General features: G+C 47.5%; 1 protein-coding gene across 2 annotated transcripts in view; it reads left to right on the forward strand.

The window, feature by feature from the left end:
* The first annotated feature begins 1,785 nt into the window (after positions 1 to 1,785).
* ATIC (5-aminoimidazole-4-carboxamide ribonucleotide formyltransferase/IMP cyclohydrolase) overlaps positions 1,786 to 15,235 on the forward strand; it is a 30,241-nt gene continuing 16,791 nt past the window's right edge. The window contains exons 1-9 of one of the 2 annotated variants that reach the window (XM_083401841.1): positions 1,786 to 2,098; positions 4,638 to 4,764; positions 7,470 to 7,546; positions 9,370 to 9,436; positions 11,236 to 11,324; positions 12,365 to 12,516; positions 12,601 to 12,757; positions 13,758 to 13,883; positions 14,632 to 14,739. In XM_083401841.1, the coding sequence (XP_083257967.1) occupies positions 2,077 to 2,098; positions 4,638 to 4,764; positions 7,470 to 7,546; positions 9,370 to 9,436; positions 11,236 to 11,324; positions 12,365 to 12,516; positions 12,601 to 12,757; positions 13,758 to 13,883; positions 14,632 to 14,739 (925 nt within the window). In that variant the 5' untranslated portion in view covers positions 1,786 to 2,076. Of the gene's footprint in view, positions 2,431 to 4,637; positions 4,765 to 7,469; positions 7,547 to 9,369; positions 9,437 to 11,235; positions 11,325 to 12,364; positions 12,517 to 12,600; positions 12,758 to 13,757; positions 13,884 to 14,631; positions 14,740 to 15,235 lie in introns of both variants that reach the window. The other variant, XM_083401842.1, reaches the window with a different exon arrangement.

Genomic DNA, 15,235 nt, shown 5'->3' on the forward strand with positions numbered 1-15,235 from the left:
ATTAGGAGTATAGCTGAAGTAAGCAAATGCAGTTGTGAATAAGCTTTTGTTTTTAGAGCTCTGATTCCCCGGCAGAAGTACGTGATCACCCCACAGTTCAGCCTGTGTACTTCTGAGCACATAACAAGATGCATGGGCTCCGGCCCTTCAGGTTCCAGGCCTCTTCAGGCTCAAAAGTCACACGAAACAGGGCTGCACTGGGCTTCTATGGATGCCTCTAACCAGGACTGCCCCGTCCACGAGGCAAGGTGAGGCGACCGTCTCAGGCAGCAAGAGCCACAAGGGCAGCAGATCTGTCCTCCCAGGAATGCTGCTGCTGCTGCCGCCATGGTGGTTTATCAGTTGTGATGCGCTCCTTGAAGGCCGGATGTGCCTCGTCCTCAGCATCCCCACCCCCTGGCCACCTCTGCAGTGGCTTCTGGGCAAACAGGAGGTGCTGCTGGTCTCCTCCCACCCTTGTTCCTGATGTAGAGCTTCCCTCACCCCCCCCCCCCCAGCAGGAGCAGTGCCATTTTTACGGTTCATCTCAGTGCCGAAGTATCCTGGGCCAGCCCTGCCTCCAGAGTGGTTACTCAGCTGCACATCCTGTATCTTGCTCCAGTGTCAGTAACTTGGGCAGCTCAGTTTAAATCTGTAAAAGCAACTCCACTTCCTTGCTGAGGATGGATTAGTTTTCCACTTAAATTTCTAATGTGGCTTAGTCATAGTAATATAAAGTGGCAGAGCAGTGCCACTGCAACTGCAAAAATAGGCTGCTTAGTGGCTTTCTGCGCCTTGACGCAGGGAAACCTTCTATGCTCCAGATTATATTACACTACACTTCTATGGAGCTCAAGATGACATACAACTCCAACATCCCTGAGCACCAGTCCTGCTGGCTGGGGCTGGTGTAAGTTGGGAGTCCACAAATATCTGGAGGGCCCCACAGACCTGTGGCCAGAGAGTCATTCCTCTTTCCAGGACCAGAAGAACTACAACCTGATCATCAAACTGTGATTGGTTCTGAGGCAACAAGAACTGGGCCTTCTTGGTGGCTGCTCCCTTCTTGGAGAAGCCAGACTGGCCTTCTGCCAGCAGGTGAGGACTTCCTTGGAACAGGATTTGGGGAACTGACCGTTTATTTTACCTGTAAGCCGCCTTCAGTCTCTGTCAGGGGAAAAGGTGCAGTGTAAATATATTCTTATATTAACTGGACTCTTACGGTTTTTTAAATGGCACACTGAGCGTAGCATTCAGTCAATATTCTCTTAGGCGAAGAGAGGATTATTATGGGTGGGCTGAAGCCAAATGAGGCAGTGGACAGAAATTTAGATGCAGCACCTTCTTTAATTAGGGTTAGCAAAGTAATGTTGGAAGATTTAGGACAGATTTTTAAAAAACCTCCCCCTTCACGCAACACACAAACTAGAGAGCTCCCTCCGCCAGAGCCCTTCTGGTTTTGCCCCCACTCCGCTGCCAGCTCAGGGCGCCTCTGGCATCCGGGGGGGGGCTCCAGCCCCGCCCCATTCTTGAACCTTGCCTTGAGTTTTAGGTTCCCAAGGCGCGGGGGGGGGGGGGCTCCCCAGGAGGAAAAGGAAGCCGCCCCGCGGCAGAAAAGTGTCCGCGCGCGTTCTGGAAATCAAGCCTGGCGCCCTGCTGCCCCCCCCCCCCCCCCCGCAACAGGGCAGGCATTTCGGCCGCGATGATCCCCGCCGCGGGCGCGCTTTTAAACGCGGGGGGGGGGGGGTGTTGCCTGCTTCTTGCCCGCCCTTTTAAGTTTGGCCAGGCGCTTCACTTCCAGAGACAGAGGAAGCAGCAGCAAGCCAGCCCGCGCCCAATGCAACAGGCGGAGAAGGAGATCAGGCGCCCCGCGCCCCCCCCCCCCTTCCTTGGGGCTTGCAGGACCGGCCCTTCCTCCGCGGGAGGCGCGCCCGCCCAAGTTGGCGAGAGCGAGCCTGGCCCCGCTTCCCAGCATGCACCCCTCGAGCCCTCCCCTCCCCACCCCCCTTTGGGCCCACCCCCCTCCAGCCCCATTTAGGCTTCCCCCCAGGTGGGAGCGAGCCTTCTCCTCCTGCGGCGCCTCGGAGGGCAGCGAGCATGGCTTCCAGGCAGCAGCTGGGTAATGGGCTCGGGGGGCGAAGGGGTTGCGGGACGGGGAGCTCAGGGCGCTTCTGCAAGTTGGGCAGCAGCTCCCGTAGCAGCAGCGTCCGCCCACCTGCGAGCGAGGAGGGGAAGGAAGCGCGCGAGGGGCGCCTGGCTCCTTCGGGCTCGCTCCGGGGTTGCACATCCTAACCTCGTCCGGGTCGGAGGGAGCCGTGCTGCTTCCGGAGGGACCCAGATTTAGGGCAGAGCCCCAGCAGCCGTGTTTTTAAGAAATATATATATATATATAAAGGTGGCGTGGCTGGAAGAGTTAAAGTTTTCGCCTCTGCTGCAGAATCGAGGGTTAGGGTAAGAGTTGCCAAAGGCTCCGGAAAGGGCCACCCAAATTATCAGGGAGATGGAGCAACTTCGCCCCCTATGAAAAAAGATTGCAGCATTTGGGCCGTTTTAGCAGGGCCGGCCCACCCAGCAGGCAAGGGGAGACAACTGCCTCGGGCAGCAGATCCCAGTGTCAGTCCTTCTCCCAGTCCCCCCCCCCCTTCCTGGTGTGGACGTTCCCTCGCCCCTTCTTCCCTGACAGGGAGGGAGCTGCCATTGGGGGGTCAGGTGACCAGCCCTGCTGATAGAAGCTTATGAAAATACTCACAGGGTGGAGAAAGTGGATAGGGCATGGGGAGGCAACCACAGGCTCCGGGGCCAGATCCGTCTCAATCTGGCCTGCAGATGGTCCGGGAATCAGCATGTTTTTACATGAGTAGAATGCGTCCTTTTATTTAAAATGCATCTCTGGCTTATTGTGGTGCATAGGAATTCATTCATTCTCCCCCCCCCCCAAAGTATAGTCTGGCCCCCCACAAGGTCTGAGGGATGGTGGACTGGCCGCCTGCTGAAAAAGTTTGTTGATCCCCGGGATAGGGGAACGTGTTTCTCCCTCTCTTGTAGCACTGGAGAATGTTGGAAGATTTATGACAGATAAAAGGTGGTCCTCCTTCGCACAGTGTGCAGTCTATGGAACTCACTCCTGCAAGAGACGGCGACTGTCACCAATTTGGGTGGTTTTAAAAGACCATTGGACAAATTCATGGAGAAGAGGGCACCTCTGGTTGGCCCCCGTGGGAGCAGGATGCCGGACTAGATGGGCTCCTGGCCTGATCCAGCAGGATCCTCCTTTGTTCTTGTGTAGTGAAACTGTTTCTGGACTGTGCCACCAAGCTGTAGGCAAAAAGTTGGGGAGGGGGGAATTGCCTAGAAAGTGCAACGCTTTGGAGCCTAAGTTGCAAATGTGCAAAATAACGAAGGAGTCAGCACTGAAGAAACCTCTTGTGTAGGGATGGCATAAATAAAATAAAATAAATAAATAAAACAAATCAGTGTTTCCCATCGTTTTGCTTCTGAAAACTTGTGCCTGTTACGTTTCTGGACAGACAATACAAGACATTGTAAGAAGATGGTAAGAAATAAATAGTGCGTTGCTGATAATGCCAAGATTGCAGGTTTGATCCCTGTGTGGAACAGATGCCTAGTCTTGCATTCAAGGGGTTGGACTAGATCAGCGCTTTCCAAACTCTGCACATTAGTGTGTCGGCTGCAGTGCGTAGGTGTGTTGCACAAATGCTCCCCGTGCTCCTCCGAGTTTGCGAGTAAAACTGAATTCCTGTGTCGTGAAATGATGCATGTCTAAAAAATGTGTCACCAACATGAAAAGTTTGGAGAGCTCTGGACTAGATGATCTTCAGGGTGCCTTCCAGCTATGATTCTATGACAGGGTGGCTCCACTGCGCTGTGCATTCATGTGCTCTCTGTGGCTTGACCTTGAAGAGGTTCTTTGTGTATGTGTGAACCTTTGATAAGGAGTGTGGAAATGGGCTTCAGCATCCTGCCTTCTTCCTTGGGGCTGAGCCACACATGATATGTGAGATCTGTGATCAGATTCCCCACCTTTGTTGTTTAATTTTAAAATGGGAACGGAAGACTCAAACTTTCTAGGAGCCGTGCTTCAGAGTAAGGCCCTCTGGAGTTTCTTCAGTTTAAACAGGCCTTGCGCCGTGAACCTAAAGGCATTTAGTCGGAAGGCAAGTCCATTTATGTGACTGCGCCTTATTTCTTTGCTACATTTAGCATGTTTGCTACATTTGCTACATCCTATCTTTCCTCCAAGGAGCTCAAGGCGGCCTGCCTGGTTCTTCCTCGCCCCGTTTTTATCTTCGCAGCAGCCTCTGGCGCAAGGGAGCCCAGTGAGCATCGTGGCTGAAGGCGAACTGGAACCCTGATTTCTCAGGCCTCCCACCACCACGCCACACTGGCTGGCTATAAATTATTCCATATAAATGTGTTTAGGATTGCAACCTTGCACTTTGATCCTAAACATACCTATTTAGAAAATTTCCGCTGTCTGCTTCCAAGTTAAGAGTGCACACGACTGCAGCCTTATTATGCATGCTTGACTCCCCGAGCTGCGCACAAGGAAATACAAGTGACTCGTTGTGTATTTGGGGGTTCTGCTACATGCTAGCAGTCTTTTTAAAAATGTTGATTATCTTTTGCTTTCCTTCTAGCTTTATTCAGTGTCTCAGACAAGACCGGCCTAGTGGAATTTGCAAAATGCCTCAGTTCCTTGGGTTTGGGTTTGGTCGCTTCTGGAGGAACCGCAAAAACCCTTCGGGATGCAGGCCTGAACGTCAGGTAAAAGCTGTTTGAAGGTTCACAGAATCATGCCCAGATGAAGTGTTTGAGAGTAATTGGCATTGCCTGCTTCTGCATTGCAAACTTGAGATTGGGTTTGCCACTTCACTTGTTAATGTCAAACCATGGATTTGTTTCATAGAAACGAGCTCTGTGATTCTGTGTTTCCTGTGCAATCCCTTCATCCGCTCCTTTCTTAGTTACGTGCTACTTTGCATTAATCCATCGTTTTCTGTTAGTTTGCCAGTTTGGGTGAAGTGGCAGACTCTAGTCAGTTCAAACCAGAGAGTAGGCAAATTTAAGTAAATCTCTGCATATTGAGCTGACAGATCCTAGATGATAACTTAATTTCCTTTGCTGTCCCTGTTCTCTGGGATTTTTCTCACGTTGGACTTCTGTCACAGCTTGAACAGAAATCCTTAGCTCAGCATCACAGCACCTGCGTTGCATAAAGAAGATCCCAGGTCCAAGCCCCAGGATCTCCAGCCAGGGCTGGGAATATTCCCTGCCTGAAACCCTGGCGAAGGTGCTGCCAGTCAGAGTAGACTGTATTGAGCCAGATGGACCTGTGATGTGACCCGGTATAAAGATTCAAAGGACCTGCAAATTAGTGTTGTGCACATATTTTTGCCTAGGTTTCTTGTATCCTGCAACGTGGGGGGTATGTGAAAAAGGAGGCCAGTACAAGACTTTGAAGAAATGTTCATGGGGGAGGGATGAGAGGCTTCCATTTTTACATTTATTTACATATGATGGCATGTATGTTCTGCCTTTCCTTCATGGTGACGTATGTCGTTCTCTCCCTTCCCATTTTGTCCTCATAACCATCTTCTCTGGGCAAAACATGGACTATACCACTGAGCTCTCCACCCAAATTTCTAAAGGTGTGGTTTGTTTCCACATACAAATGGCTGCTTTGAAATATAGTTGTAACTTGGAAGTCGAACAGAATCAGTTCCGGAAGTCTGTTCAAAAAGCTTGAAAACTGAAGCATGACTTCTGATTGGCTGCAGGAAGCTCCTGCAGCCAATCAGAAGCCATGGAAGCCCTGTTGGACGTTCAGCTTCCAAAAATAGTTTGCAAACCGGAACAGTCATTTCCAGGTTTGTGGCGTTCAGGAACCAAAATGTTCAGCAACTAAGCTGTTTGACTTCCAAGGTACAAGACAAGGTTGCTTTTCTTTCTGAAGATGGACTTTAAAGTGGGGGGGGGGGAGAGTGTAATGTTGTCTTGAGTTTAGAATCCTTTAAATTCTTTCCTCAATAGCCTTTCCCGGTGAAATTTACTTTAATTAGAGGAAAGGGAATGCATTATTTGGCTGTGGTCATGTGAAAGGGAACTAATGCTTTTTAGATGTCTAGAAAGGCTTTCTGAAATGAGCGGTTGAAAGCCTTTCTGTCCCCTTTCATGTAATCTGTCATCTGTTTGAGGCTGTGTGCCATTAAGAGAAGGAAATCCATTAAGATAGGCAAGCGTTAAACAAAATACCCATTCAAGACCATGATAAAGGATTACTCCAAGAGGAGGCAACACGTGCCTCCCATGGACATTTCCCTGGGCAAAAAGTTCATATTTTCCAACTCCGGTCTTTACTAAGTGATCTTTGGTCATCATGTTGTATCACACAAAGTATGTAGTATTTCTTAAAAAGAAAGGTGAACAGTGGTGTAACCGTAGTGTGCTGGAGAGTGTGGAGCTGTGCAGCATGGGCTCAACTCCTGAGCAATTTGCCCCATGATGCTGTTTCTGTTCTCCTCAGTTTCCAGTAAATTTCAGTTTATCTTCCTACCAACCTTGTGGTGTAGGCACAATGTTTCACAGAGGGGCAAGGAAGCTGTCAGGTTGCCATGGATATCTGATGTATCTTGCTCTAAATGCAAACTTGGGTTTTGGGGTTTTCATGACTGGCTGCAAAGAAGTTGGGTAAAAAAATACTGAATTTTGCCTTTACCTTGGAAAATCATACATTGTTTAGATTAAGAGGAGCTCTATTTCTAGGAGCTCAGACATTTTCCTACAAGAACTCTTTTTATTTTATACCCAAGACATTATCATGACTGTACAGAGAACCTGTGGCTAAGAAGGTACTTTGCTTATATTCAGAAGAGTTTGTTCAAATTCTAGCTTGGAAACGTTGGGTGACACTGAGTAAATAATCCTCTTTCAGCTTCCATATTCCACCTGTACATTTAAAGTAGTGATTTATCACAGCATCCTTGTCAGGCCGAACAAGGCTGGCCAAGCCAATTCATATATATGCTACAGTGACTGCCCAGAATTCAGTGGGTATCCACATGGTCAGTGCTGGCAATCCCTGTTGCATTTTGTGAAAATAAGCATGTGCTTCTTGACTTTTTGACATTCATTTAGGCAATGGTTGCTGCTGCATTTTCAGACATAGACAGAATAGACATTCATATTGGATTGTCAACATTCCTGAAATAATTGTTTACATTCACCAATTTTTGGATGTTCACTAGAACAGATACATTAAAAGTGTTATTTGATGGAGAGAAGAAGAGATGAAAAGAATCTTCTACCATGTACTTCATATTAACCAAATACTTATTATACCATCTCTATTGGCAGATCGGTCTTTTAGTCAAACAGCTTATTGCACCGAAGGAGTACTATAGAAATAAAGTAACTGACTTCTGACTTTCTTCTCGTTCTCTATTCCTCTCCCCCCTCCCCCCCTTGCACAGAGATGTTTCTGATCTCACTGGCTTTCCGGAAATGTTGGGAGGGCGTGTGAAGACCCTTCATCCTGCTGTTCATGCAGGTAGGTTGGTCCTAACGTGCTTCTGTTGGCTGTATTTTATGGAATTTGTGTGGCATCTGGGGAAAGGTGGATCTGCTGAAGGTGCACATCGTCTAAATCATGGCGGGGGGGGGGTGATTTATGGCCTCTGATCTCACTTTATGCCATCCCTGACAACACTTATTCCAGATTAGTCAATTCTTTTGCTTCTGGCTCCACCCATCATTGGCTCTGGCCACTTCAGCATGCAATCTCAGTAGATTACTCGTTGCCAGGAAAAAAGCTGCTTACCCCATTTTCAAGCTTTCCTCTCACAGAGGTGATGCACTTGGGTCTGGGCTGTTTTGCTCCAAGCTCCGTATGGGGACCTGCATCCCTGAATGCGTCCTCACAGAATAATTCCTTCCCCATAGAAATAGAGGGTGCCGCCCCTCTCCCGGAGATCCAGTATTGTGTGTTTGTGTGTGTGTAGAAACTGGAATTGGGCCTAAATACTGTGCATCTTCCTGGAGGATAATCTGTGAGCCTTATTGCGGCCCATGATTCTGACTACAGTGGTACCTCGGTTTACGAACTTAATCCGTTCCAGAAGTCCATTCTTAAACCAAAACCGTTCTTGAACCAAGGTGCGCTTTCCCTAATGAGGCCTCCCGCCGCCAGTGCCCTTCCACTGTTCAGCTTCCGTTCGAAGACCGAGGTAAAGTTCGCAAACCAGGACACTACTTCCAGTTTTGTGGAGTTCGTAAACCGAATAGTTTGTTAACAGGGCTGTTCTTAAACCGAGGTACCACTGTAGCCTATGTAAGTTTTCCACAGTGATTATATGTTTGTGGTTCCTTGCTTACAACTCCTTAAAAAGATTGGGTGTTCATTTTAGAAGCATAAAGTCAAAAGTTTTGTGGCTCCTTACAGCTGAATTAAGAGTTGGAAGGTATCATGTGCTACAGTTTTCTCAGGATAGTGGTGTCGCTCCAAAATGCATGCAAGAAACTACATATTTGTTTAAGTCTTCCTTCCCAGTCAAAAACTGCCTTCCTCTGCAAAGGTAGAATGTTGGGAATTGGTATATCAGGGAAAGGCTAGGCTGAGTTTTCTGGGTGTCAGGTTTTTGTTTTTTTGTTTTGTGTTTTTTTTAAGCATATGTGCGCTTTCATTTATGTGATTCTCACCTGCATTCTGAAGTTATATAGTCCCCCCAGGGCAGTACTATGTCATTTGTCTTTATACATAGCTCAGCCACTTTCCTATAACATGAGCTTGATGACGTGAGGGATTCCCTTCCCCCTCCTTTTGAAAGACTAGGTGTTGTGAAAATATGTTGGTTTAGAAATCCAAAAACCAATGGCATGTCAAATACTGCTAGAAACGTAGGTCAGTATTCTGTCATAATTTGGAAGCCTTAAAAAACTCACGAGGCAACTTTTTCTAAGCTCCATTCCTGTGCACAGTTACTAGGGAGTATTCCATTGAACCTGCTGGGTCTGAGTAGGCTTGAATAGGCTTGTGCTGTAAGAGCAATTCAGAGTCTGAGTCAAGTAGGTGCCTTTGAGACTTAAGGCTTCAACACTTTATAGACCTGGGTAGGAATAAGCCCAGCACACATAGTGGGTCTCACTTAGATTTTAAAATACTTTGGCTCATGCTGTCTCAACTTTGATAGCTATATGCTAAGACTTAACTGGGATGTTCATGAGTAATATTTGAGTAACTAGGAAAGTAGTTGGCACTTATCTCAGTTATGAAATCTCTACAGGAGAATCTGGCATTCTCAGCCTTAGCTAATCATACATTGGTTTTCCTACTCTTTTCTCTAATTCTTTTATCCCCCCCCCCCCCCCAATTAGGTATTCTGGCTCGGGACATCCCACAAGATAAAGCTGACATGGATAAATTGGATTTCAGTCTTGTAAGGTAAAATGTTTAAAGGGTCATTGTGAGTTAATAAATAATCATGACATAAACCTGCAACCAATCCAATGTTCACTTGCCGTAGACACCGGGGCTTCTGCACCATAAACAAGCCTTTATCTCTGTGTTAGAGTAAAAAATAGATCAGATGCATAAATTTTGTGAGATGGTGTCATTGTCATCATTTTTGGAGCGAAGGAAAGGGGAGAAAAAATAATAGCGTAAGAGACTTAAAGACTCTATACTTCTATTCATTGTTTTTATTTTGAAACACTGGCAAACATACCCTTTTGAGATTTACACAGTACTGTTTAGATTTCAACATGTAAGTCAACTTCATACGTAAGAGTGCATAAATTCAGGGCCAGAGGCTGAGGACCCTGGGGCTGAAGACTTGGTCTGTGCACGCCCCCCCCCCCGCCCCCTTTCAGTTTTGCGCCTCTTGCCCCATCCCTTAACTTAGAGGCAGCACAATAATTCTTCAGCTTCATTCGATTGGCCAACTTGATGTGGGTATGGTGCAAAGTGTGACTTTGGATGCCAAACAGAAGTTATTCATTAAATGGAAATCAGAAAGTTAAGCATCAAAGTTAAATAAAAGTGGTTCTTAACTGGCCAGTTTTGCGTAAAGCACAGTGGAAACGTAACGTGGGTCACTGTCTGGCAACTGGTCACCTGATTCTGTACCATCAGCACCCAGTGACCTGGAAAGATGACTTTTAGTGTTTTATATTTCTGGGCCACCTTAATGATAACTGGGTTTTTTAACCTAATAAAGGACAATATGGGCACAATCCAACCAAAATATTTGGTCCATCTTACTGATTTCAGAGGAGAATTAAGCATATGCGTAATACTCTTTCCCCCATCTCCTGTTAGAACTAGTGGGTGGATTGTGCCCATACTTCTCATTCTGTCACAATCTCAGCAGTGTAGATCATCTGCTGTTTGCCCACTGCTTCCTTTCAACTGGGTTCCGTATGGATGAAATGCACATTCCTGTTATTTGGTGGGCTACCTAAAACAACTTTAAGGTGATGACCTGACTCTGGATTGCTAGGCTGAGCCAGGTACTGTTGCAAAGGCTGCTCCCGTCCTGCCTTTTGAACCTGCCCTTTGGAAGAGCAGCTGCTGGGGTGGGGGTGTCCTGAGTGCCCCATGTCAGGGTCTTGTTTCTGCTTTGCTTCAGCAGGGATCCGATAAATGATCGCTTTGCATTAGGGCAGGGATGGGGAACTGCACCCTCTACAGATGTTGCTGCATTATAGCTGCCATCCTTCCTGGAGTCAAGGGCCACAGTGGCAAGGACCACATTTTCCCTCAGAAGGATATGTCTGGGGTACTGCATACCAGTGAAGCAGGTGGTGGAGGCAGACCCAAAAGTCAGCAGACCCAGAGCTTGTAGTTGCTCCCTTGTTTGTTTCTGCCACCCTCTTATCCCCTCTTTCCATTCCTTCCTGCCTTTTGACAATTCCCCCTTTCCACAAGAAAGCTTGGCATGGGTGGCTTCAGGGGAGGAGTCCGATTCTCAGGGATCATGTGTGGAGGGGAGGGGTAGCCCTTCCTTAAGCTGCCGTCCCCTATGAATCACACGCACACATATCACACAGCAGGTCGGCTTAGCAGAGCGGGGCTCCCACTTGCACAAACAGGATGTCCCGCACTTTTAAAGTAGGTGGCTGTGGCCAAGTTGGGGAGATGTGGGCTAGGTTCAGGGTGCTGTGGGCTGCATCAGCCCCATAGCTTTGCAGCTGCCTGTCTGAAGTGAACAGTTTAAAGCTTTTCAATCTTCTTCCTTCCAGAGTTGTAGTTTGCAACCTCTACCCCTTTGTCAAGACAGTCTCATCTCCAGGTGTAACTATCCCAGAAGCAGTTGAACAGATTGACATAGGTAAGTCAAAGGAACATTGGTTTGAATGGATTGTGCCTTGCAACTTTGTGCCAGCAACTTTGGGGCTGTCATTGCTTCATCTTTTCCTGGAAAACAGACAACAGGGAGGGGTGTGGAAAGGAATGCAAGTGTGGAAGCCCACCACCACTGGGTATCCTGATGTTTGTCTCGCAATGCTGCATTTCTGGCCACGTGGTGGCTTTTCTGTGACCTGGACAAGCAGAAACGGAATTGGAAATGGTTCCTTGGACAAAAAGGGTCCTTAAAATCTATTTTGTATGTAGTAATTGGCTGAATTTTTCTAAAGGTTCTCTTTCCGCCAGAGAAAATTTCATAAATTATGAAATTACTTTGAGAAGCCAATTACTACTGCTGCGTTGTCCATCTTACCCAACAATGAAGCTTTGCTGACTCAATGGACTTCCATGCCCACAGTGTGGCTTCGGCTCCTGTCCTGTCCCCTCCAGTCCCCCCCCCCCAATCAAAGTTGACTCCAGGGGGTTGAAGGACCCTCTGCAGCAGATTTTGGGGGGAGGGAGCATGGAGGGGAGGGAAGTTAAGAGAAGTCCCATCATAGTGGAACTGCGCCTATATGGTGCTTCGGATACAACCCAGTGGTTGTAATATAATCTGTTGAGTTGTTGGAAGGCTGGCTGTAGAACACATGCTATAAATCCTGCAAACCCTGTGTGCGAGAGGAAATGAGTTGTATGTGAGATGACTAGATTTGGTGTGTCTGAGATGTTGTATAGCAAGGTTAGGGAGCCTGAGGGCCTTCAGACTTCATTGGACTCTAGTACCCATGACCCCAGCCAGTATGGCCGCTGGTCAGGAATGGTGGAATTTGCAGTCTGGCAACATCCGGAGGACCAGGGCTTTTTTCCAACTTGGTTCCGGCACCTCCCCTGAGGGTTCTGGCAGACCCTGGATGGATCAGCGTGTTGCATGTTTTTGGTGTTTTTGAAGGTAGGACCTTAAGCTCCCAATCTGTGATGTACAGAGGAATGGTAATGGTTTTCCTGGCTTCCTTTTAATTGCAGGAGGTGTTGCTTTGCTGAGGGCTGCTGCAAAGAACCATGCTCGCGTGTCTGTTGTGTGTGATCCTGGGGACTATCCCACCATAGCAAAGGAAATGCAGGCGTCCAGCGCTAAGGATACGACTTTGGAAACTCGGCAGCAACTGGCTCTGAAGGTCAGCTTTCTGACTGTGCACGGTGCTTTCCCACAACTTTCCAAGTATGCTGGTGACTGACTAGTCTCAATGTGCTTTCTGCAGGCTTTCACTCATACGGCTCAGTATGATATGGCCATCTCTGATTACTTCAGGAAACAGTACAGCAAAGGGGTGTCTCAACTTCCCCTGAGGTATGGCATGAACCCACACCAGACTCCTGCTCAGCTCTACACATTGAGGTCTAAGCTTCCTCTTTCAGGTAGGATGCCTTGTAAGTCTGTTCTGAATAACCTTATAATGGTACTGTAACAATGCACGCAGATCCTCCTTTCTGAACACAGTGCGTTCCCAGGGAATCATTAAATGAGCGTTTGCATAGAATACTGATAATTTCCTATGGGAACATTTCTATAGCCTGTGATTTGTCATCCCTTCCTCCATGATTTCTGCCTGAAACTGCTGCAGCCAATCAGCAAAAGCCATACAAAGGAAAAACTGAACTCCCTGATCTCTACTGCTTCTTGATTTCTTTGATCTCTCTCCCTCCACCACGGTTTCTGCCCCTAATGGCTGCCGCCAACCAGCAAAAAACAAACAAACAAGGAAGTGGGCAAACTTTGGCTGTTTGGATATCTGAATCAGCCATTCGTGTAGTGAGGTTTGGGCATAATCTTTTGTGCTCAGATAACAGATTTTTTTTATAAAAAGAGTTCTGATAGTGGGACCTGTGTACTAGGAAACAGTTCTTTTGAATATACGGAACACATTTCTACTGTAATCTTTACAAGAACTACTATCAGGTAGGTCAGAATTGATATTTCCACATCACAGACTGCAGAGAACAACACTTATTCAGTACATTCAAAACAGGTAAAAGAGGTGAAATTAGGAGCTATACCTCATAATCTTAGGCACTACATTTCACCCAGCTCTCAGTAATGCTACTGAAGGAGGCAGTGTGCTTTAGTGGTTGGAATGTTGTCAAGTTCTTCAAGCCCTCAGATGTTTCATTCATTGCTCTTGTTAATGTAAAAGTGGAGGGGGACCTTCCTTCCTTCTTCCTTCCTTCCTTCCTTCCTTCCTTCCTTCCTTCCTTCCTTTCTTTTCCCTTGCGTTTACTACTGGTAGGATTAAAAGCAAAGAGAAATGGTTCATAACACTTTGTTCCTAAAATGAATGGCACCTTCCGCTTTGGCTGTTGGTGCCCCTACATAAGAAAGGCCTTTATGACTGAATTTACTTTTATGTTCTGCCTTCAGTTCTGAATGGCTCTCCTGGGTTTATAAACCTGTGTGATGCTCTGAATGCCTGGCAGCTGGTCAAGGAGCTCAAACAGGCTTTGGCCATTCCAGCCGCAGCCTCCTTCAAACATGTCAGTCCAGCAGGTAAGACTCTGACTTTCAAGGATGGGCCCGGTTAACTTGCTTGGCTTTCTCCAGCTGTGCTATGTCTTAAAGGAGACTGTATTTCTTGTGTTACATCTGCAAAGATGCACTAATGTCCTATCTAGAAGAACTGAGACGCTTAACAGAAAGGTGAACTAGAGCTCTGTTGTGCGCTTCTCTTTCTCAGAGTAGCTTGTATGCGTAGAGTTGGCAGGGGGCTTCAAAAGTCCCTCAGCCCCTTACCAATGCAGGGAATCTACTGCTATAGCTTCTCCAAAAAGTCACCAACCAACACCTGCTTGAAAACCTCTATGAGAGGCTAATCCACCACCTTCCAAGGCAGTCTTTTCCAGTTTCAAATAGCTTAGTCCAAGTCTTTTTGTTCTTTCTTGTACTTTGAATAATGGAATTGCGATTTGAAGCTCAGGTTCCGATATTTGCAGGTGGGGAGTGCCATTCACAAATGGTGCTGCATCTGTAGGCCTGTGGCCCTTCCAGAGGTTGGGCTACAAAGCCCCCATTGGCCACAGCCACTGTAGAGAAACAAATAATAATTTATTATTTATACCCTGCCCATCTGGCTGAGTCTCCCCAGCCACTCTGGGCGGCTCCCAATCAAGTATTAAAAACAATACAGCATTAAATATTAAAAACTTCCCTGAACAGGGCTGCCTTCAGATGTAATAATAATAATTTATTGTTTTTTTACAAAGCTCTTCTTACTGCCTTTACTTCTTTTGCCTACCAGGGGCAGCTGTGGGCATACCTCTCACTGAACAGGAAGCTCAAGTCTGCATGGTGCACGACATTCACAACACCCTGACACCCTTGGCATCTGCATATGCGCGAGCAAGAGGTGAGTGGGGACTCAGGGCAATTTACCGTATTTTTCGCTCCATAAGGCGCACCTAGTTTTTAGAGGGGGAATTCAAGAAAAAACATATTATTTAAGGGGAGCGCTGAGCAGAGCCTGTATGCATCCCCGGCTCTGCTCAGCGCTCCCTTTCACAAGCTGGGTGGAGCGTGTGTGCGGCGCTTGCAGGCTTTTCCCCGAGGATGGAGAAGGGCAGCTCTTTAAAGGGAGCGCGGCTCTTGGGGGCTTTTCTGGGAGGTGGGGGAAGGGATAGAGCCGCGCTTTGTCCCTTCCCCCACCTCCCGCAAAAGCCAGGGATAGCCGCACAAAGCCTCCACAGGGCTTTGCGCCACTAAGGCAGAAACTAAAACAGCTAGAGGGAGCACTTGCTCTAGCTGTTCTGGCTTCTGGGGTAGCCCATGAAGCCTCCTCAGGGCAGTGGGGAGCCTTCATCCTGCTGCCCTACGGAGGCTTCGTGGGCTACCCCAGAGCTGCTCAG

The sequence above is a fragment of the Podarcis tiliguerta genome (genome assembly GCF_965153285.1).
Source record: "Podarcis tiliguerta genome assembly, chromosome: 1".
Classification (NCBI taxonomy): Eukaryota; Metazoa; Chordata; class Lepidosauria; order Squamata; family Lacertidae; genus Podarcis; species Podarcis tiliguerta.